This window comes from Mustela lutreola, chromosome 16, assembly GCF_030435805.1.
Source record: "Mustela lutreola isolate mMusLut2 chromosome 16, mMusLut2.pri, whole genome shotgun sequence".
Taxonomy (NCBI): domain Eukaryota; kingdom Metazoa; phylum Chordata; class Mammalia; order Carnivora; family Mustelidae; genus Mustela; species Mustela lutreola.
The window spans coordinates 49329552-49351816 of NC_081305.1; the positions used below are offsets into that span (position 1 = coordinate 49329552).

The 22265-nt window shown below is 44.8% G+C and overlaps 1 protein-coding gene across 1 annotated transcript; it reads right to left on the reverse strand.

Moving 5' to 3' along the window:
• Positions 1-49: 49 nt before the first annotated feature.
• Positions 50-20494, reverse strand: NLRP8 (NLR family pyrin domain containing 8). The gene is made up of 10 exons (XM_059151201.1): positions 20206-20494; positions 18308-18382; positions 14916-16515; positions 10940-11110; positions 9153-9320; positions 8168-8226; positions 7846-7893; positions 5386-5554; positions 3025-3195; positions 50-224 (listed from the first exon to the last, which is right to left on the reverse strand). The coding sequence occupies exons 1-10, from the start codon at positions 20492-20494 to the stop codon at positions 50-52; spliced, it is 2925 nt and encodes a 974-aa protein (XP_059007184.1).
• Between the last annotated feature and the right edge of the window lie 1771 nt (positions 20495-22265).

Consider the following 22265-nt stretch of genomic DNA (forward strand, 5'->3'; position numbering starts at 1 on the left):
AGGAGCTTTGCTTGGGTGGCTGTTTCTGTGCAGGGAGCCCAGCAGAGACTTACAGAACAACCTTCTTTTCCCCCTTGCGCTGCTGGAAGGCCTCCCGCAGGAGCTCTCTGCCCCTGAGTCCGATGTCATTCTTGCTCACGTCCAGGTATCTGAGGCTCTGGTTGTGCAGGACCATGGAAGCCATAGCCTGGCAGCACACAGCAGTGAGCAGACACTTCTCCAGCCTAGCGGGGGAAGCAGACAGTAGACGAGTCACTGTGCCCCACCTCTGAGAGCTCAGCCCATCCCAACCCTCTAAGCCCCAACTCCAAGAAGTTGAGCCACATTACCTCTTTCCAAAATTGTCACCGTGCATTAATTTTGTCCATTTAAAAAATATTTATTTAGAAGTCCCTGTGTATCAGGCTCTGCCCTGGGTGTTGTTGATGCCACAGTAAAGAAAACATCCCCGGCTTCCCGGAATGCATATGTGATTGGGGGTGGGGCGAGGAGGCAGGTCACCAAATAAATCTATTCGAAGAGCATAGTTGATTTAACTCTTCTAGTGTGCAAGGGGTTCTGGTTCCTCTGTGGACAGGTCCCCCTGTGCTCACGGCTCAGCAGAAGAGGCCGGCCCAGAAAGGAGCCAGGCCACAGGAGCACCGCTTATCAGAAATCCAGAGTGGGCAAAAAAGACAAAGTGGTGTGTAGCTGAGCGAAAGGTACAGAAAGGGGGCACTTGGGGTTCCATTTTTGTTTCTGTTTAAATATTATATTTATTTATTTATTTATTTGTTAGATATATAGAGAGAGCACACAAGCAGGGGGAGAAGCAAGCTTCCCGCTGAGCAGGGAGCCCTATGTGGGACTCGGTCCCGGGACCCTGGGATCATGACCTGGGCCGAAGGCAGACGCTTAACCCATTAAGCCACCCAGGCATCCCGGGTCCCATTTTTGAACACAAAGTACAATCTCCCTCGGAGCAAGGCTATGACAAGCAGTGTAAAGCAGACAGGACAGAGGGACCCCTGGGGGTCCCTACGTCTTTTGTGTGTGCATCCTTGGCTTTCTTTCCAGTGGCCTCCCCCGCCCTGTGAACCTCTGCTAGCTGAGAAGTGACAAGCTGGAAACAGCTGCCCAAGCCAAAAGGGCACGCACCAGCTTCTCATTAGTGAGGAATGGCCTGGACCCTGCCCCCCCCAGGGAGGCACCTGCTTTTCCCTCTGCACACCAGGGGAAACATTCCTTAATCTTGATCAGTCACGCAAATCACTTCAACAGAAGGAGGAGGGAGAGTCATTCTAAAGTAATTCTAACCATGAGTAAGACCTGCAGGGGTGTGAGGGCCTTTTTTTTTTTTTTTTTTTAAATGAGGAGAATAAGCAACAGAAGTCTGGGATCTTCTTGGGGAAAGTGTAGATGGCTTTTCTACAAGACCAGAATCCCACAGAATGAAATCTAGGGGATTTTTAGATCAAGAAGCTTGGGGTGGGGGACGGTCCATGAATTTTATACTCAGCCAAGTCACTGCTCATCAGTGAACACAGATTAAAAAAGTCATCTCACATGATCAAAGGTTTAGAGGACACCACATAAATGCTCATCTGGAAATTTGTTTCCTTCTTGAAAATATACTTCACACAATCTAAGAGAGAAATCAATGTCTAAAACCCAAGATTCAGTTTCTGGAGAAAAGGAATCATGACCTGGGCTGCCTGGCGTCTTGGCTGGTAGCACATGGGACTCTTAATCTCAGGGTTGGGAGTTTGAGCCCTAAGTTGAGTGTAGAGATTACTTAAAATTAAAAAAAAATCTTGAAAAATATTTTTCTTAGGAGAGAGAGAGCTAGAGAGTGTGTGAGGAAGGGCAGAAGGAGAGGGAGGAGAATCTCCAGCAGGCATCATACCGAGAGCGGAGCCCGACCTGGGGCTCTATCTCACGACCCTGAGATCGTGACCTAAGCCAAAATCAAGAGTCTGGTGCATGACTGACTGAGCCACCTAGGCGTCATAAAAAAAAAAAAAAAAAAAAAATCACGAGTTACAGTGAACACTGAATATCCTTAGACTAGCTAATTATAAAAAAATGAAATCCATTATCAGGACGAACCTAAGAAACTAGAGAGGTAACAGAAAACAATGATTGTGATGATTTAGTCTACAAACCCAGATTACACTAATAGGGAACAGAAAATGTGGGCAGAAAAGAGGCAAAAACCGTTTCATCCACTGATCACCAGAGAAGAGCTGTTTCCAAATCTTTTCCAAATACTTAATGTAACCATGATACGAATTAAAAATAGGATGAATCTTATCAAATTGCTGTCTGGTGTGCATGTGAGCACCGAGACCATTTAGGAGAAGAAGACAAAAAATTATATGTATATGAGAATCCCTAAGTACAAAGGTCGATTTCAGAAGACCAGCCATGTCAGGCATGGGTCCACAGCCAATAAAGACATTTCTGCTGAATGGAAGACCATTTCTTAGAACAAGGGTCCTCTAAGTGCACCATGCATGGGAGCTGCCTGGGCATGAAGGTCAAGGGCTCAGCAGGCTCACCCCCAGAGCTCCACATGACCCAGCAACCCCACCTCCGTGTCCCCATCTAAGGACCTGGAACCAGGGTCTCCAAGAGACACCAGCATCTCATTCCCTACAGCATGACCCACGGTAGCTACCACACAGAGACGGCCTCCTTGCCCATCAACAGGTGAATGGATAAAGAAAATGTGGTATTTATACACAATGGGATACTATCCAGCCCTAAGAAAGAAGGAAATCCCATTAGATGCACCTGGAGGGTATTGCGCTGAATGAAATAAGCCAGACAGAGAAAATAACAGTGCAATGATTTGCGTCTCTAAAAACTCCCCAGGGGAAGAAGTTCCCAGTCTGGGGAATCCCTTTCCCAACCCTGCACTGAGGCTGCCCAGTCCTCCAACTAAATGGAGGAAAAAATCCAGAAATGCAAAAACCCTTTCCCATATTCTGCTCAGAGAATTTTACAGACCATTGTCACAAAAGTGGAGACCGGTTAACTCACTCCAGAATCTGGAGGCCAGACTGGGGTTTCATGAGGGCCTCAAAGAGCAGGATAACGCCATCATCCTTCAGGCTATTAAAACCAAGGTCTAAGCTTCTCAAATTTTTGTTTTTATCCAGAGCGGAGACCAGGTCCGGACAGCAGTCAGAGGTCAGGGCACAGTTTCTCAGGCTGCAAAGAAACACGTGTCAAGAAAACCAACCAAAACACCTTTAGATTTTACTCCTTTCTTTTTTTTTTCTTTTTTTTTTTTTTTGTATAACAGCATTATCAAGATATTACTAATATCACCAGTATCATTCATCCATTTAGATTGTACAAATCAGCATCTTTTAGTATACTTACAGAGGTGCACATTTGTCACAATTTTAGGACATTTTCATCACCCCAAGAAGGAAAACCCTGTACCCTCTCAATTCCTAATTTCTTCCCCCAGCCTACCCCCCAACCCCAGCAGTCTCTATCTGGTTCTGGATAGTCATCCAAACGAACTGAAATCCAAATCTCAACGAGATCTAAAAAAAATTGCTTATTTCATTTACCATAATTTTTTCCTAAAGATTTTTACTTACTTGTTAGAGAAAGAGAGAGAGCACACAAGCAGGGGGAGCAGTAGGTAGAGGAGGAAGCAGGATCCCTGCTGAGCAGAGCGCCTGATGCGGGGCTCAATCCCAGGATCCTGAGACCATTATCTGAGCTCCCCGGGCACCCTGACCGTAATATATTTGAGATGCATCCATATGTAGCATATTTCAATGCACTGTTCCTCTCTACCATTGAATCAGTTCCATCACACGGATGCAGCACACACTCTAATCACGCCTCAGCTGATCAACGCTTCGGTTGTTTCCACCTTCTGACTCTCGTAAACATGCCGCTGTGAACATCTGGGCACATTTCAGTGGGAACGTACGTTCCCGTTTCTGCTGTGCACCTCTGCTCTGCTCCGCACCTTGCGGAGGAGTCGCTGACTCCCATGTTGGGTCTACGTTTAACCTTGTGAAGAGCTGCTGGACGGTTTCCAGAAGCCCCGCACTGCTCCCTGCTCTTCTCCGGGAAGCTGAAAGTGTCATGGGCTCAGGGGATATTTCGTGCCACTTTCTCCGTTTCTGGTTTTACGAGCTAGCACATTTCTTTATGGTTTAAGACCGTCTGAGTTTATTTTCTGTTAATAATGGACAAAAGCACCCGACATCAATGTTCTGAGTCCCATTTCAACGAGTATGGGGGGGTTCTCCCCACACTAAGAAACAGTTCCCAGACACTCATAGGATCAGAGAAATTAACTCAATTCTGACACTATGCGCAAATCGCCAGATTGCGCAGGCTAAAGGCTTAGTCCTACTGGAAGGTTCTCCCACCTCACTCCCCCCGGACACCGGCCCGAAGCCCAGGCTGCGGTTCCTTCCACTGCAGGTTCCAGCCCCATCCCAGGATGCCAGTCACCAGTCAGGTTCCCACAACCCCTTCTTGGATTTGGTTAATTTGTGGAAGCAGCTCATGGAACCAGGAAAGCCATTTACTTGTCACATTACCATTTTACTGCAAAAGGATGGAACTCAGGAAGAGCAGATGGGAGAGACACGTGGGAGGAGGCATGGGGAGAGGACACAGAGCTTCCGGGTCCTCTCCAGGTGGGCCATTCGCCCAGCATCACACCCAGAAGCTCTCAGACCCCGTCCTTTGGGGCTTCCATGGTGGCTGCATTACACAGGCATGATTAACTAAATCATCCGCTATGGGTGGCTGGTTCCATCTCCAGCCCCTCTCCCCTCCCCAGAGGTCATGGGGAAGGACTTAAAGTTCTAACCCTCTAATCACAAGGCTGGTTCTTAGGACAGCAACACCCCATCCTTGGGTGCTTTCCCAAAGTCATGTCATTAACATAATAAAAGATACTTTCATAGCTCTCACCACATAGCTCTCACCACTCTTTCCAAGGGTTTAGGGAGCTTTGTGCCAGAAACAGGGACAAAGACCAAATACACATTTCTTGTGTTATAAATCACAATATCACATATCCTGACACATAAGGGAAATCATTTAAAGAATTCACGATTGAGGGGTGCCTGGGTGGCTCAGTGGGTTAGCCTCTGCCTTCGGCTCAGGTCATGATCTCAGGGTCCTGGGCTCGAGTCCCACATCAGTCTCTTTGCTTGGCAGGGAGCCTACTTCTCCCTCTCTCTCTGCCTGCCCCTCTGCCTACTTGTGATCTTGCTCTCTGTCAAATAAACTTAAAAAAATCTTAAAAAAAAAAAAAAAAGAATTCATGATCGAGATTATGTGCACACACACAGCCAGTTCCGTCAATCACCCAATTCTACTCCAGGGACCCTCAAGAAGAGGCTATCTGGGACTCACACAAGCCTCTGTAGAGGACACGTAGAACACTGTAGGGCGTTGCAAAGCTCTTTCGTTCCTTCGTCTTTCAGGGTATTTTCTGCCAAGCTCAGATGGGTCAGCATCTCATTACTCTTGAGGGAGGAGGTAAGAGTTTTACAGGTAAGCAGTGCGAGCTCACAGTTCTCCAGTCTGGGGGACAGAAACACACAGACAGAATCCACTTTAATTCATGTGCCCGCCCAGATTTTCTTTGCCCCGCACTGAGAGATGAACACTGCCATCTGGGCTCCCCTTTTCGGTGTGAAAAGCCTCATCACACCTCTGTTACCCCCCTCTTAGGGCTAACAAGTCCTGAAGAAGAGGATAGCAGCCTTCCTGTGAGACTAGGGGAGTGGAGGAGACGTGGGTCAGGAGAATGGTTATAGGGATAGGAAGAACGGGAAGGAGACCACTGACAGTTAAAGACTATGTAATGGGTACTGTGGGTGGGCAGTATTCAGACTCACAGACACTGGAGTCTGTGAGAGACAGACTTTTGCAAGCTTTAAAAATCAATGCTCACTAAACAAACAAACAAACATGTATATGCTTTTTAAAAGTTGCTTTAAAGACGGGCAGGCATTCTCTGTAGAGGTCATGGAAACCTTTTCATAGTAATGAAGGAAATAGAGGTTAAAACAATGAGATGCTATCTCCTGCTCAGCCGACTGGCAAGGCCAGCAGGGGGAATACAGAGGGGAATGACGGCTGAATGGGGACTGGGAGGTACAGGACAGGGCATCCAGCTGCTGGTGCGACCATAAGCTGGTGCAAAGATGCCAGACATGAGCTGGTGAAATGGAGGAGGGATGTTCTCCGGGACACGGAGACCCCACTGCTGGAGTGTGCATCACAGTGTGTACGCATGGACTGTGTGTGTGCGTGCGTGTGTGCAAACAGCCAAACCTCAGTGGCAGGTAGGACAGAAATCTATACTGTTGCATATTTACACAATTGTTACCATTCCTCTGTGACGGGGAACAAGGTTCTGAAGCAGCTGAGCACAAAAATGTCCGTGGATCAGAAAAAGAACATGTCCTAGCCAAGGCCACTTGTGTGAAATTCAAAGCAATGTGGAACTGTGGTGCTGTGTGTACATGTGGGCAGGGGCCTGGGTGCCTCAGTCAGTTGGGCATCTGCCTTCAGCTCAGATCAGGATCCCAGGCTCCTGGGATCAAGCCCCACGTCGGGCTCTCTGCTTAACAGAGAGTCTGCTTCTCCCTCTCTCTCTGTGTTCTCCCTCTCTCTTTCTCACAAACAAATAAATAAAATCTTAATAAAAAAGAATATACACATGAGGGGCCTGCTCGGCCCAGCTGAAAGAGGCTATCGTGAAGAGCGGGGCCGGGATCAATACAAATGGTGAGGAAGGAAAACTGCTGGAGAGGTTCTAGGTCATAAGCGGGAGGACAGATAAACCAGGCTCTCTGTAGCTCTGTAGTCCAACTAATGCTCTTGTCCCAGAAGCACTCAACTCACCAAACTCATGAACAACAGTCATGACAACAAGAGTTATGATAGCCTCTCTAGTCGGTCCACTGGCAGGCAATACGTCTCAAATGTCTCCAGGCAGATACTTCTTTTTTAAAAAATTATTTTTATTAACATATATTGTATTATTTGCCCCAGGGGTACAGATCTGTGAATCACCAGGTTTACACACTTCACAGCACTCATCATAGCACATACCCTCCCCAATGTCCATAACACCACCGCCCCCTCCCTCCCCCCTCCCCCCAGCAACCCTCAGTTTGTTTTGTGAGATGAAGAGTTTCTTATGGTTTGTCTCCCTCCCGATCCCAACTTGTTTCACTTTTTCCTTCCCTACCCTCCACGAGCCCCCCTGCCCTGCCTCTCAAATTCCTCATATCAGGGAGATCATATGAAAATTCTTTCTCTGATTGACTTATTTCACTCAGCATAATACACTCTAGTTCCAACCATGTCGTTGCTAATGGGAAGAGTTCATGCTTTTCGATAGCTGCATAGTATTCCTGTGTGTGTGTGTGTGTGTGTGTGTGTGTACCACATCTTCTTTATCCATTCATCTATTGATGGACATCTAGGTTCTTTCCATAGTTTAGCTATGGTGGACATTGCTGTTATGAACATTGGGGTGCATGTGCCCCTTGGGATCACTACATTTGTATCTTTAGGGTAAATACCCAGTAGTGCAATTGCTGGGTCGTAGGGTAGATCTATTTTCAACGTTTGGAGGAAGCTCCATGCTATTTTCCAGAGTAGTTGCACCAGCTTACATTCCCACCAACAGTGGAGGAGGATTCTCCTTTCTCCGCATCCTCGCCAGCATCTGTCATTTCCTGATTTGTTAATTTTAGCCATTCTGACTGGTGTGAGGTGGGATCTCATTTTGGTTTTGATTTGTATTTCCCTGATGCTGAGTGACATGGAGCACTTTTGCATGTGTCTGTTGGCCATCTGGATGTCTTCTTTGCAGAAATGTCTGTTCATGTCCTCTGCCCATTTCTTGATTGGATTATTTGTTCTTTGGGTGTTGAGTTTGCTAAGTTCCTTATAGATTTTGGATACTAGCCCTTGATCTGATATGTTCTTTGCGAATCTCTTCTCCCATTCTGTCAGTTCCCTTTTGGTTTTGTCAGCTGCTTCCTGTGCTGTGCAAAAGCTTTTGATCTTGATGAAGTCCCAGTAGTTCCTTTCTGCCCTTGCTTCCCTGGCCACCGGTGATGTTTCCAGGAAGATGTTGCTCAGGCAGGTACTTCTTAGCATTAGCATTTGTTACTTCCAAGATCCTTGGCAAGATCAATCCAACTTTTAGGGGTAACTGAGCAGTCTTCCAGCCTATGGAGTCCACATAAAAATGCCCAAGCCTGAACTCCTGGGGAAAATGGTACCCACATAGCTGCATATATACCGTCTACTATCCCACATCTTTGTTCTTCATGCAAGAGCAACTCCAGGAAGGATGCTCATCTCCTCCAGCTGGTAAGCGTGCATCAAATTCAGCATCTTAGTCACAAAGTATCAAATAATAGACACTTGGGGCCATAACCAACAGGCACGGGCTTACAACTGGGCTCTATCTATGAAACAGGACAAATTTTACATTTCTCTGTCAAACAATCTTCAAGACAAAGAACTGAGATTTCAGTCCCGTGAGATCACAGCTGCCATCTTGTTAAGCAAGATTTCCACCTGACATCGACCTTTACCCGACTACCGTGCTGAGCCACCTCTGGGTCTAGCCACCTAAGTCTCCATCTCCACTCAGCTTTGACAGGTGTGAAGGACCAGAGTTGGCTGGTGGAAACAAGAGGTTGCCCAAGCTTTATTAGGATGATGGAACACACAGAAAGTCTGGTGAGGATGCTGGTAAGTGTTTACTGACTCTGGAGAAAAAAGCCCTGATGTGCAGGGTTTGCCGATGTCTAGTGTGATGCTCCCACATGATTCACCGACATGGAGTTGTTGAACACACAGTGGGAGCACCCCACTGCACAAACGCAACAACCTCAGGAACACACGCTGGGAGTTGGCCGACTTTGGCTGTTGGCCAGGTTTCCTGGCCACCTGGTTTTGTACAGCCTGTGAACTAAGAACAATGTGTGTGTGTATCAAGTCATCACATTGTACACCTCAGGAAAAAAAGCCAAATAAAACTAACAACGAGATCAAAAGAAGGATGATAGGAAGATTGCGCATGTAACCCCACCTCGGAAAGAACAGTCTGGGCACCAGGGTCTCGCCAGACCCAAGGCTTGTCTTACCTCAGACACTGCAGATAGCACTGCGGACATTTCAAGGCTGTGCACAGAAACTCCATGGCCTCACGTCTCACTTCTGTGCCTTGTATTTCCAAGTAGCTCAGATACTGGTTTTCAGTCAAAACTTGGATTAAGTCCTCATTCAGCATGGAGGGATGCACACGTCTGAAGCTGGAGAGGGAAGCAGTGCCTGGTTACAATCAGATTTCATCTCCTTACTGAGGTGTGATTGACACATAATAATGTGTAAGCTTAAGCTGCAGGACATGTTGATTGGATCCATTAATATACTGCAAAATGGTGACTGCCTTGGCATTGGGTAACACCGTCATCCTGTCACAAAATTATCATTTCTTCTTCTTCTTTTTTTTTTTTTTTTTTTTGTGATGAGAATCCTTTGCAGGATACCGTACAATATTGCTGACTGCTGCCACAATGCTGATGATCAGATTCCCAGAATTCATTTGACTTCTACCTGGAGCTCTGTACCTTTTGACCAACACCTGCCCATTTGCTCATCAGTTCTAGATTCAATTCATCTAGGAGTACATGAGGGCTTTCCTGTGAGGTCTGCACTGGGTCCTCAGCTTAGTGCGGCCTCCCTGGTTGGGTGATCCTTATGTGGGTTACGTACCTTCCAGGCTTCAGCATCAGGGCCACTAGAGAGTGCTTGATGCCTTCTCCTTAAGATGCGGGTGAGAGCTAATGTACATGATACCCATAATTGGCTTTGCACGGGGCTTGGTGTACAGTGCCCACTCAGTATGTGGGTGCTATTAATAGTCGTCATAATAACAGGAGACAAAATTGGTCAAATACTGGCTAGGGACCACGTGATGTCTGGTGGGCTATTTCAAGGAATTCTGATGAGTTATTGGGTTTCTGGATCTTAAAAAGCAGAGAGCAAGAGAGAGCATGGTATAGTGGCTAGGAGAATGGACTCAAGTCAAGATGTGCATGAGATTCTTGTCTCCGGGAAACACACTGGGTTGTTTCCAGGTTGGGGGAGGTGGGTCGGGGCTGGGGTAATTGGGTGACAGGCATGAGGGAGGGCACGTGATGTGATGAGCACTGGGCATTATATGCAAATAACAAATCATTGAATGTTACATCAGAAATTAGTGATGTATTATATGTTGGTTAATTGAATTTAAATTAAAAAAATTTAAAAATCCATATTTTAAGTATGTATCAACAGTATCACCTTGTGCCCCAGTTTGCTCATCTGTGAAATGGGGAAAACAACTCCATTTGTATGTCCTTTTCGGAAAAATGATCTCATTAATGGGTGGAACCTCAAAAAGCAAACCCAAAACTCAGAAAAAGAGATCAGGGTTATTGTTGGTGGTGGTGGTGTCAGAGGCAGGAGGTTGAGGAATTGGGTGAGGGCGGTCAAAGGGTACAAGCTCGTAGGTACCAGATGCAAAAACACTGGGAATGTGCTGTACGGCCTGAGGACTGCCGTCAGCATGGCTGGGCGGTGTAATTGAGAGTTGCCAAGAGAGAAGATCCTTCTCACCAAAAGGATCTTTGGCCGCTCTAGGAGGTGATGAATATTAACTTACGAAGGTGATCAATTTGCAATACATGCACGTCAAGATATTATGCTGCACAGCTGAACACTTCCTCAATGTTGTGCATCTGTTCTGCCTCTGTAAGACTGGAAGGGGAAAACAGTACACATGGATGCTTTCTGCAAGTCTAGGTGAGCAGAGAGGGGGTAGAAAAACCAGATGGGGAACAGACTCTTTTGGTGGAATTCCTTCCAGCCAAGGTCTGTTTGTACGCACATGAGTTTTTGCAGTTTACACCCAGGATGTCTCAGAGCCGCAGAAAGAACCTTCACTGACTCAGCCTCCAAAGAAGTGTTGGTCAAAGTCAGGACTTCCAAATTCTCATGTGTCCTAAACACGGAGCAGAATTCTTGCCACCAGAGAAAACACTGGTCACTGCTTTCTGGTCTATGTGCAAGGGAAGAAAGAGAACACAAATTATTGTGAGAGGTGAAACTTGAGAAAATTTACTTGTAAACCCAGGGCTGATGTTCCCAGCCCTGGTTGTGATCACAGAGTCTTTCCAATTCCAGTAAGTCTCTCTCATTAAAAAAAATGCCCAGGAATACCACTGCAAGAGTTCTCATTTTATTCCAGGAAGACTTGTGGTCTTAAATAAGAATATCTAGATTTCCCCATGACTTAGGAAGAAAGAGTTGTTTTAATCACTTAGGATTTCTATGGGGGCAGAGATTGAATTATAGCTTTACCTTATAGTCTTATTCTTTGCTTATAAAATTATTAAAAAAGAAAAAAGTCTATGTAGGAACAGAATAAGGGAAAAATTAATTTCTTTTGGCATGGTGAGCACAGGAAAGGAAAATCCACGGCTAGACCAATATGAGATGTAGCTGGACTCTGGAAGAACCTGCTAATTTTCCCCTTCATTTTCCCCTGTGCAGTCTTTTCAGAGAGACTGGCCAAGAGACTCTGTGAGGATTTTTCTTTCATGCTGTTTGTATTAGATAGTTGCAAATGAGGGGGGAACTGCTTTAATAGTCTCCAGTGCACCCAGAAGACTGTAGGACACCTCACTGAAGAAGGTATACACACACATTAAAATAGTTCTAAGATGTATTAGATGAAAAAAGAAAATTTCAGAAAACTTCTTACACTAGCATGTCATCTTCGTTCAGAACGAAATCCCATAAAATAAAACCATGTGCCTTTCCCACCCATTTTAAATGCAAACACATAAAAGCAATACAAATTATTTTGCACATACTTTAACAATTTTTATAATTATGGAAAGATAATTTTTAAGTAAAATCAATAAAATTGATATTAAAAAAATACGAACTCCATGTATGGGGGTGAGGAAGTGGATACAAGTGGTCAAAGGTATATCAGTTATAAGATAGGTTATAAGATGAATATATTCTAGGGGGTGACTATCAGCTGGGACTATCAGGGATGATACCATATTGTGTATTTGAAAGTCATTTGAGAATAAAAGTTCTCATCAGACACACACACACATTGTAAGTAGGTGAGGAGATGGATATATTAAGTAACCTTATTGTGGTAATCCTTTTGCGATGTGTACATATAGAAAATCACTATGTTGTATGCATAAACGTACACAAGGCTATATGTCAATCACAGCTCCAAAAAGCTGGGGTAAGTATACGAACCCTCTTCAAGAGCTGTCCCAAAAGTTATCAACAGATGACCAACATGAAGGAAATTTCTCACCTTTTTTAAAAAAAGATTTATTTGACAGAGAGATCACAAGTAGGCAGAAAAGCAGGCAGAGACAGAGGAGGAAGCAGGCTCCCCGCCGAGCAGAGAGCCCAATGTGGGGCTCAATCCCAGGACCCTGGGATCATGACCTGAGCCGAAGGCAGAGGCTTAACCCACTGAGCCACCCAGGTGCCCCAATTTCTCACCTTTTAAGAGTTCCGCCAATGTTAGGTTTTAAAATTATTCAGACATATCTCAAGACATTATGGTTAGACTTTGGAGGTCTTTGTTGGGAAGACCAACCATGTGCAACAGGGAGCTGTGGAGCTGCTCATGGACGTGGTGAGAAGACACAGAGTAGTCTTTCCCATGTGATCATCCCATGCAAGAGACCCTAAGGCTCCCTGGAGAGCCACTGGGGGCTATCTGTGATAGAAAGTTAATGTGATGTGATGTGTACACTCTGTGATTGGGCAATTCCTTTTCTAAAAATATACCCTATGGGGCACCTGAGTGGCTCAGTGGGTTAAAGCCTCTGCCTTCGACTCGGGTCATGATCCCAGGGTCCTGGGATTGAGCCCCACATTGGGTTCTCTGCTTGGTGGCGAGCCTGCTTCCCTTTCTCTCTTTCTGCCTGCCTCTCTGCCTACTTGTGATCTCTGTCAAATAAATAAATAAAATCTTTAAAAAAATATATACCCTAGCACAGGGGTCGGAAAACTTCTTCTGTAAGTGCCAGCAAATATATTAGGCTTTCATAGCCCAAGCGATTTGTGGAAGCCTCTCAACTCTGGCATAGCCATGTGGTGGCAGTTGGAACAGATGTCATAGGCAAGCATGGCTGACATCCAATTAAGATTTATTTATAAAAACGACCAGGCTTAATTTGCTTACCTCTGCTTACCGGGCACTCACATGTGCCTGATGAAGATGGGGCACCGTTTGACGTGACAACGAAGAGAGCAGAACCTAGATGTCCCCTAACTTCAGAAGAGGTCCATTTGATTTATCTAGCCATGTATCAGACTATTAGAGGATATTTAAAAAGAATCTGACAACAACCCATCAACACACTTACGTTATGCTGGCTTTCATGGAAAAAACCACGTGTCTGGAAGAGACTACGGCTTCTTTACATAGAGCAACTAGGGAATGAGAGAAGCACTCTAATTTTGCAGCAAAAAGGATTGTGCTCCCTCCTGTGACTCCAATCCCCAGCCTAAGTCTAGTTTTCTGGCTTTTCATCATAGCCATCAGAGGTCCAATTTCAGTTTAAGTCTTAGCTTCAACCGGCTGTGTGACCTTGGACAAGTTACAAATCTACCTGACCTCCATTACTTCATGGTGCCCATTGGCAACGTTAAAAGGAATAATTCACATAAAGTAAAAATACCTGGCACTGTGTCTGGTATAGAGCAATGGCTAAAAAAAAATATGAACCAGTATGAGAACTGTACGAAAAAATGAGTGGTCAGTACAAACTGTCACTTTTTAAGAAAAAATAAATTCACTATACTTGTTTAAATATAGATCTTCTGTGAGAGTTTCAGTGGAATGGTGGGAATAAAAATCACATTAGTAATTGTATCTTGTTTTTATTGGTAGGAGCTAAAGGCTGGGACAGGCTTGGTGTATCATGCATATCATGCATGCACTTAACCTTCAAAAAACCTTGTACCATTTTTTTTACCTTTTTTAAAATTAATTAATTTATTTTCAGAAAAACGGTATTCATTATTTTTTCACCTTGCACCATTTTTAAAAAATCATTTACTCATGAAGAAACAGCGACCCAGAAAAATTAAGTGAACTTGTCCAAAGACGCACAGTTGGTTCTGGGAGGAAATGGAGAACTCAAACTCTTGCCCAGGAAGCCAGGACACCCACTCCAAATCACAGTGGGGCGTAGGGAAGAAACAGTGACTAGAAATGGTGTTTTCAAGGTGTTTGGTAGGAAAATAAGAAGGGAGATGTGACAGTCCCCTGATGAGGACAAGTGGTTTTCAGTTCTTTTTTCACCATCTAAAGATGGAAGTGATGTTTTTGCATTGAAAGGAAATCTCCCTTGGAGCTGCACTGCCTGATACAGCAGCCACTAGCTACATGCGACTGCTCAAATTTAAATTAATTGAAGTTAAATAAGATTTGAAATGCACTGCCTCAGTCCCAAGAGCCGTAGTCCAAGTTTTCCTGGTGTCACATAGCTCGTGGATTTCCACCGTGATAGAAAGTCCCATTGGACAGCACTTCCCTAGGGACTGGCAAGGTGGTGATATGCAGAAGTGGGGATGACAGGTGTAATAAGGTCCCCACATATAAGGGAGGGGAGGGCAGGCAGGATAGAGATAAGGAAAGTCAACAAATCATCTTGCTTCCAGGATTCTCCCAGTTTTAGCACGGAAATCTGCATCCTAGCAGCACCGTGTGTGAGGAATGACCTCAGGACAGCTGGTCGCCCTGAATGCCTGGGGAATGGTAGGCAAGATCCCTGGGAAACACAAGTTGCCAAAGGAGAGATGAGAGCACTCACTCAGCAGAATGGAGGGGATCCAGGCTGAGTGTGCCCACGTGGGGGATAGTCAGGGTCATAGTCAGTTCTAGAGCCCGCAGACGTTGACAGTACTTAAGACAAAAGGCAGACACTTGCATGTCTTTCTTCTTGCTGATGATCAAAGTAGCATTCTGACAATCGCTTAGGGTCTGACGCACAAATGCCTCCTCCTGGATCTCATGCAGACAGTAGAACAGCTGCGGGACACCGTGGTGCAGTGTGGGTGGGCTACATTCATGCAACAGGGCTGCCACTTTCAGCAACTTCTTCTTGTTGCCCAGGGACAGCTTGCATCCAAATGACTTCTCTGCAGCTGAAGCGCACTTTTCATTTAAAAGGCCAAATAAGAAGAGCCCCATCTGAGCAAGGTAGTTTTTCTTTCTCCCGGGATATGCTATCAGGCGTATGATCTGAACACGGTCCAACACCCAGAAATTTCTGAGTCGTTGGGGGAAGCACAGAACGTACAAGAAGGCAGCAAAAAACTCCTGGAAGCTTAGAATGGCAAATGCATAGCGGTCTCCATCACCTGCCACCCTTTGAAAAATATTCATATGGAGAAAAGTAGCAACAGCGGTCTCATCCAGCTTGGCCTGCTCAAGGTCTTTCGTGTCAAACACCCATCTCATGTTCCACATGCCCTCTGCGGCCAAATAACACAGACCTGCCAGTCGTGTCTGATGAGTGTTTCTGGGAGGGCTTCCAGGCTTGGTGGCAAAGAAGCCAGACAGATACTGGACAAAAACAGCTGTGGCATTTGGATATGCCTGTGCAAGGTCTGCTCCTCTCTGCATCTGCTGTCTCAGACAGGAACACACCATCCAGCAAACTGCAGGGACCTGACACATGGAGAAGAGAACTGTGTTTCCCGTGACAAACCTCAAGGCTTCATCAGCATCCCTCTTGTTTCCAAAATATGTCCTGAAGTACTTGGCTCTCTCTGCCATACTAAACCCCGTGAGTGTTATGAAAGAGGGGTGTTTCAGGAAGGGCTTGAGCTTCCTCCAAGATGTGAACCTGAAGGTGATCAGTAAGGTGGCTTCAGGAAGCATTCTTTTGCTCAGCAGACTAGCCAGGAGGACAGGCCCGGGCAATTTCTGGATCCAGTCATCACTCAGGTCAGCTGGTCTATCCGTGAGGGTCAGTGACACTTCCTCAAAGCCATCAAAGAGGAGCAGAAGTTGGTCTGGTTTGGACATAATCTTGGACATGAGAGACCGTGACCCAGGCCACTTATGGGCAATCAGCTCTGCGAAGCTCTGCTCATCCACCTGAGCCATTTCCTGGCAATGGAAGTAGAAAGCACACCGGAACTTGTGGCAGTAGAACTTGTTTTCTGCCCACTCCAGCATCACCTTTTTGGCCAAACTTGTTTTTCCAACCCCGGCGACTCCCTGTAGGACCACAGTCTTGGGCTGTTTGGCTTGAGGTCTTTTGGGAAGAAAAAGGCATGGTAAGAACCTCTCGTGTCTCTCTATGTCTTGGTAGAAGAAGTCTGCATGGCTCCCAGACCAGGTGGTCATCGTCCGCATCATGGAATACTCATTCGTCACGTGCACTTTGTACTCCTGTATTTTATCTAGATTAGCAGGGTGGGAGAGAGACAGAGTACAGGGTCAGAGTTGTGTATGAGAACCAATTGAATGAGAAGAAAGCTAACCTTGACATCTACATCAAGCCCCATAACACACCTGCACACACCATGCTCTTTTCCTGACAGCCCTGCACCAATAAAGAAGCCATGAGTAATCAGAAAAGTCAACTCGTAGTGGCTTAAACGGAGAAGGACTGCTTTTTCCTTAAGAAATAGGGGGATCTGTGTGTAAAGCTGTTGAAATGGGCGGGGTGGTTCTGTAGCTTCAGGGCCAAGTAACACCACATTTCTGTAAGTACGTCCTCTGCACCTCTTGCCTCATGATGAGAGGATTGCTATTGTAATTATGTCATCATTGTGTTGTGAGTTATATTTGCACTCAAAGCAGAAATCGTGGGGAGAAGGGACATGTTCGCAGCTCATGTATACTTCCATCGGTACAAACGGAAACACTCAGGAGGCTTCTACTTGTATCGCATGGCCTAGAGCCATCAGATGGATAACCCCAACTTTAAGGAAACCTGGAGAAAAAGTATTTCCCTTAGGGATGGGTCCACTTTATCCCTAAATAAATTGGATTCTGTCAACACATGAGATGTGGGGTAGGGAGTTAATAGGATCTGTCACAGCCTTTATCTCAACCTGTGATTCTCTCTCCCCTCCTATCAACAGGAAACTTTACAAATTATACATGATGTCTGACTCTGACTTCCTTCCCTCCACCTCCAGCTGACAGATAGGAGGAAGCTTACTGCAAGTTCAGGTCTACTTACTTATTGGGTTTATGAGGGTAAGCAAATCACAGAAGCTCTAAGCCTCAAGCCTGCCATCTCCAAAATAAGTAGACTTCACAACTCTGGCTCAGACTGTGGTGTCAGAACCATCATCCCTCTAGTGATTGTTGAATGGCTAGACTGGGGATCCCATACCCAACTTTCCATGTGCTTTCCTAACAGATTAGAGTGTTGCCCTGGGGCCCTCAGTTCCTTTTGACCTCATCTGTTCATACAACCTGACTGGGAAGTGCAAACTTGATTTACATGAACATAATTCTTTCTAGAATCCAACTTTTGATGCTTCAGGATGGTGGAGTGGAGAAGAGGAGGGTTTAAGGTATTTGCTGTATTTTTTAAATTTATTTTTATTTATTTATTTATTTACTTACTTACTTATTTATTTTTTGCCTACCAACCGTTCCCATCTGGCAATAGCACTCCAGTGGTTCTTTGGAAAACCACCCCTTGACACTCTTGGTCTGTTCTGTTGGGCTGTGGGTGGCTCTACCACCAAGCTCTCTCTGAAGTATGTGGGCCAGTCTTAACCAACCAGGGCGCTTCATCATTTCATTCATTGTTGAGCTCATGACCTCAGTTCATTCAGCTGAATCAGTTCAGGGATGAGTGCTTGGAGAAATGAGAAAATATTCCTCTTTCTGCCAATGGTGGTAAGCAGGCACAATGTATGGGTGAGGTAGCTGTGGCCAAGATGGCCACTGTAGTAGGAGGGACCACTCAAGGCTGAGTCCCACGGAAAAAGAGGGAGCCAGGAGAAAGACAGAAGTGATGTCTCCTTAACATCGTTCGATGCCTCTCGCTGGGCTAGTGGCTGGACTTCTGAGTTAAGTGTGTCTGTAACTACTCTTTTTTTCTTAAAATTCTGATTCATTGAACAGACACTGACATACTAATTTACTATCAGTCTCTCCCCAGGAAAGGAGCTTCTTACCCCAACCCAAAGCCCATTTTCCTCCAGGCTTTGTCAAAATGCCAGCACATACCAGATTCTCCTTCCTCCACATTCACTGGCATTTCTCTTGGGTTCAAGTCCTCGAGCTCCAGGTTGGGTAGAATGTCTGGAACAGACAAGAAAGGAGACTGTCACACTGGAATGACTGACAAGATAGGGAAAGCCACATGGAAGCAACAGGCCCTTTCAGGTTAGGATCCCAGAGTCCCATTCTCTCACCACCTTAGTCCAGGGTGAAGAAAATGGCCTAGGCTCCACCATGATGCTAGGAAGTAAGAAAATGGTGCTGTTTTAGGATGTACTGAAAAAGTATTCAATAACATAAACCAATAGGTCATCCAAACACAGAGGGAGTGATATACACAAACATACATGCATATGTGTGTATGACATACATGCACACTTTAAAATCTATGAGTATGCTCATATATGTGTGCGTGTGTCTGTGTATGTACATATTTAGATGTATATAAAAATAATCATATGTGTACACACATACATAGTCACTAACTCCTCTTACTTGGGCTATTTAAGTTCTATAAAATTACTGTGAATATTCAAATAACCAATACTGCACCCCCATGAATACAGGGTTAGATTCCTGTAGCCTCTGCTTACAACATTTCGGCTCTTCAATGGATAACCATGGTCTACGTGTGTTTTTGTTCAAAGAAATCTTATTCAATATGTATTATTGATTCATGAACATCCCTTCACCACCACACTTGGGGGACAGGTTAAACACCAATGAGATACACAGAAACATAAATAAGTGACACCAAATAGACTGTGGAAAGGACACTTATTTACAGGATGAGGGCACAGGTCAGAAGGCAGAGCACTGCTTTATTCAGCTGCAGCTGGGACCATCAGTGTCCAATTTTTCTCCAACCTACATGTCCATAAATGACTATAAAAGTGCCACAATGACTGATTTTGGAGTTAAAATAAGTTTCAGTGAATAGGCAAATGCACAAACATGGAATCCATCAATAATGAAGATAGTGTATATACACATACCAGATAAGCAGTATCTGGTTAAGTTTTTTAAAACTATGTTAATGTGATGGTCTTTGGGTTTGGGGGTCAGTCATCATCATACTCCACTATTTGCCTTCTTGTTCAGGTGGCCAGTATGGGTACTCAGTAAAGTATTTAATTCTTTAATACTCAAACCCTTTCCCATTTTTTAAAAAGATTTTGTTTATTGTGGCCATGGCAGCCATGGCCATAATAGCCAAATGTAGAAGGAACAGAAATGCCCTTCAACAGACAAATGGATAAAGAAGATGTGGTGCATATATAAAATGGAATATTATTCAGCCACCAGAAAGGAAGAATACCCATCATTTGCATCAACATGGACGGGACTGGAGGGGATTACACTGAGTGAAGTAAGTCAAGCCGAGAAAGACAATTATCATATGGTTTCACTCAGGTGTGCAACATAAAGAATAGTGCAGAGGATCATAGGGAAGGGAGGGAAAGGGATGGGAAGAAATCAGAGAGGGAGACAAACCGTGAGAGACTCTGGGAAACAAACTGAGGGTTTCAGAGGGGAGGGGAATGGGGGGAGGGGGTAAGAGAGTGATGGGCATGTGTTGTGATGAGCACTGGGTGTTATATGTAACTAATAAATCATTGAACTATATCAAAAACTAATGATGTACTATACAGTGTCTAAATAAACATAATAAAAAATTTTAAAAGATTTTATTTATTTATTTGCTAGAGAGAGAGTGAGAGAGAATACAAGCAAGGGGAGTGGCAGGCAGAAAGAGAAGCAGGCTCCCTGCTGAGCAAGGAGCCCAATGTGGGACTCGATTCCAGGACCCTGGGATCATGACCTGAGCTGAAGGCAGCTGCTTAACTGACTGAGCCACCCAGGTATCCCCCCAGCCCCGTTTTGTATACCAGATTACCACTCACAATTTAGCTCCATCTGTACCCGAAGACACAATTCTGTCTGGTTCATCTTGGCAAATATGTCATGAGTCACATCCCAAGCTAGTCGTCCAGGGAAGAACTCCACCAAGAGATGAACCATCTCTCCCCATCTGGCTGTCTTCACCTGGTCCCAGGTGATCTGGACTGATCCAGGCCTGGGGTTCTCATCCACTAAAAGCTGCTTGAATGTTTGCAGCCCCTCCTTGCTTAAATAAGCCATGTACAGCATGACTCCATTTTCAAAAGGAGAGTTGGAGGAGGCAGAGGACATCAAGGATGAGATTAAATAACAAGGAGAAGGAGTGCTAGAAGAGGAAGAGGAAGAACAGGGGGAAAACTGAGAGGAAGAACTGGAGGAAGAGCAGATAAAAGGGACAGACTTCAGATTCACATCACTCATCTCCACTCAAGACGTAGAACCTTTGTGCCAGTGATGACGACAATCAGTCGGAAGAGACAACAGACAAGACCTGTGGAGACATGAAAATATAAATAAATGAAAACCCACTCAAGAAGACAGATTTATCTAATCCATATCTGGTAGAGTATACAATGCACCAGATATTCTCTTTTGCTCCTTTCCCCCTCAAGGTTCTTTGCTTGTGGAAAAACCCAAGGACCTGTCCAGTATTCAGGCTTAGGGTTTGGACTTAAATCCATTCTGTAGCTTTTATTCTTGATGTCATGTATTAGCAAGGTAAGTGGCCAAATCACAGCACCTCTCTGCTTCTTTTTTGATCTTTGATCCTGGACCAGAACATACCTGTTGATGGGAGTGTGAGGATTCTGAAAGAGACAAATCTATAGGTACACTTGGAGCTGTGCCAGGCACATAATAGCTAACAATTATTTGGGGCTTACATGTATGCCACAGTTACTTTATTATTATTATTTTATTATTATGTTACATTAGTCACCATAAGTACGTCATTAATTTTTGATGCAGTGTTCCAAGATTCATTGTTTGCGTATAATACCCAGTGCTCCATGCAAAACTAATATCCTCCCTAATACCAACCCCATCCCTTCACCAACTGCCTCTCTAAAACTCTGTGTTTTGGAATCCAAAGTCTTTCATGGTTGGTCTTCTCTTCCGATTTCCTCCCCTTCATTTTCCCCTTCTTTCTTCTAATGTCCTCCATGTTATTCCTTATATTCCACAACACAGTGAAGCCAAATGATAATTGACTTTCTCTGCTTGACTTATTTCACTCAATGTAATCTTTTCCAGCCCCGTCCATGTCGTTGCAAATGGTGGGTATCATCCTTTCTGATGGCTGAGTAATAGTTCATTGTATATATGGACCACATCTTCTGTATCTATTCATCTGTTGAAGGGCATCTTGGCTCTTTCCACATTTTGGCTATTGTGGACATGGCTGCTATGAACACTGGGGTGCATATGGCCCTTCTTTTCACTTTATCTGTATCTTTGGGGTAAATGCCCAGTAGTGCAATTGCTGGGTCATAGGGTAGCTCTATTTTTAATTCTTTGAGGAAACTCGACACTGTCTTCCTGTGGGGAACAGACTGCAAGTTGACACGGTCCTTGCAGTCAAAGGAACTTTACCAAGGGCTAGCTCTCGCAATCCCTGCAAGTCACTCACTATTTGATTTGGCTTACATAAGCACTCTGGGTCAAGCTGACATGGTTCTTGAGTTCCTCTGTAAATATGCTTGAATAAACTTTTGTTTTAAAGCAAGGCGGCCAATTGGACTTGTGGTCATCTGACCTCAAGTTCCTTGATAAACATCCTTGTTATTGAACCATAAAATAAGGTCTCTCATGCATTTTGGGGGTCCACTGGGTTATCAGCCCATGAAGACTTTCCAATCCTAGCTTTCTGACTCTTGTCTTTCTTAATTCCCCACCATTCTCTCTCGGTCTTCCCTTGGACTTCTCATGCTGGTCTGCGACATTTTCCAACGTGGCTACACTAACTTGCATTCCCACCAACAGTGTAAGAAGGTTCCCCTTTCTCCATATCCTCTCCAAAACTTGTGGTTTCTTGCCTTGTCAATTTTTGCCATTCTAACTAATG

Coding starts and splice junctions, on each gene's coding strand:
- NLRP8 (XM_059151201.1), bottom strand. CDS start 20,494: ATGTCCTCTGCCTCCTCCAACTCTCCTTTTGAAAATGGAGTCATGCTG. Junction 18,383..20,205: donor GGTACAGATGGAGCTAAATT/GTGAGTGGTAAT, acceptor TGTCTGTTCCAG/ACATTCTACCCAACCTGGAG. Junction 16,516..18,307: donor TGTGGAGGAAGGAGAATCTG/GTATGTGCTGGC, acceptor CTGCTAATCTAG/ATAAAATACAGGAGTACAAA.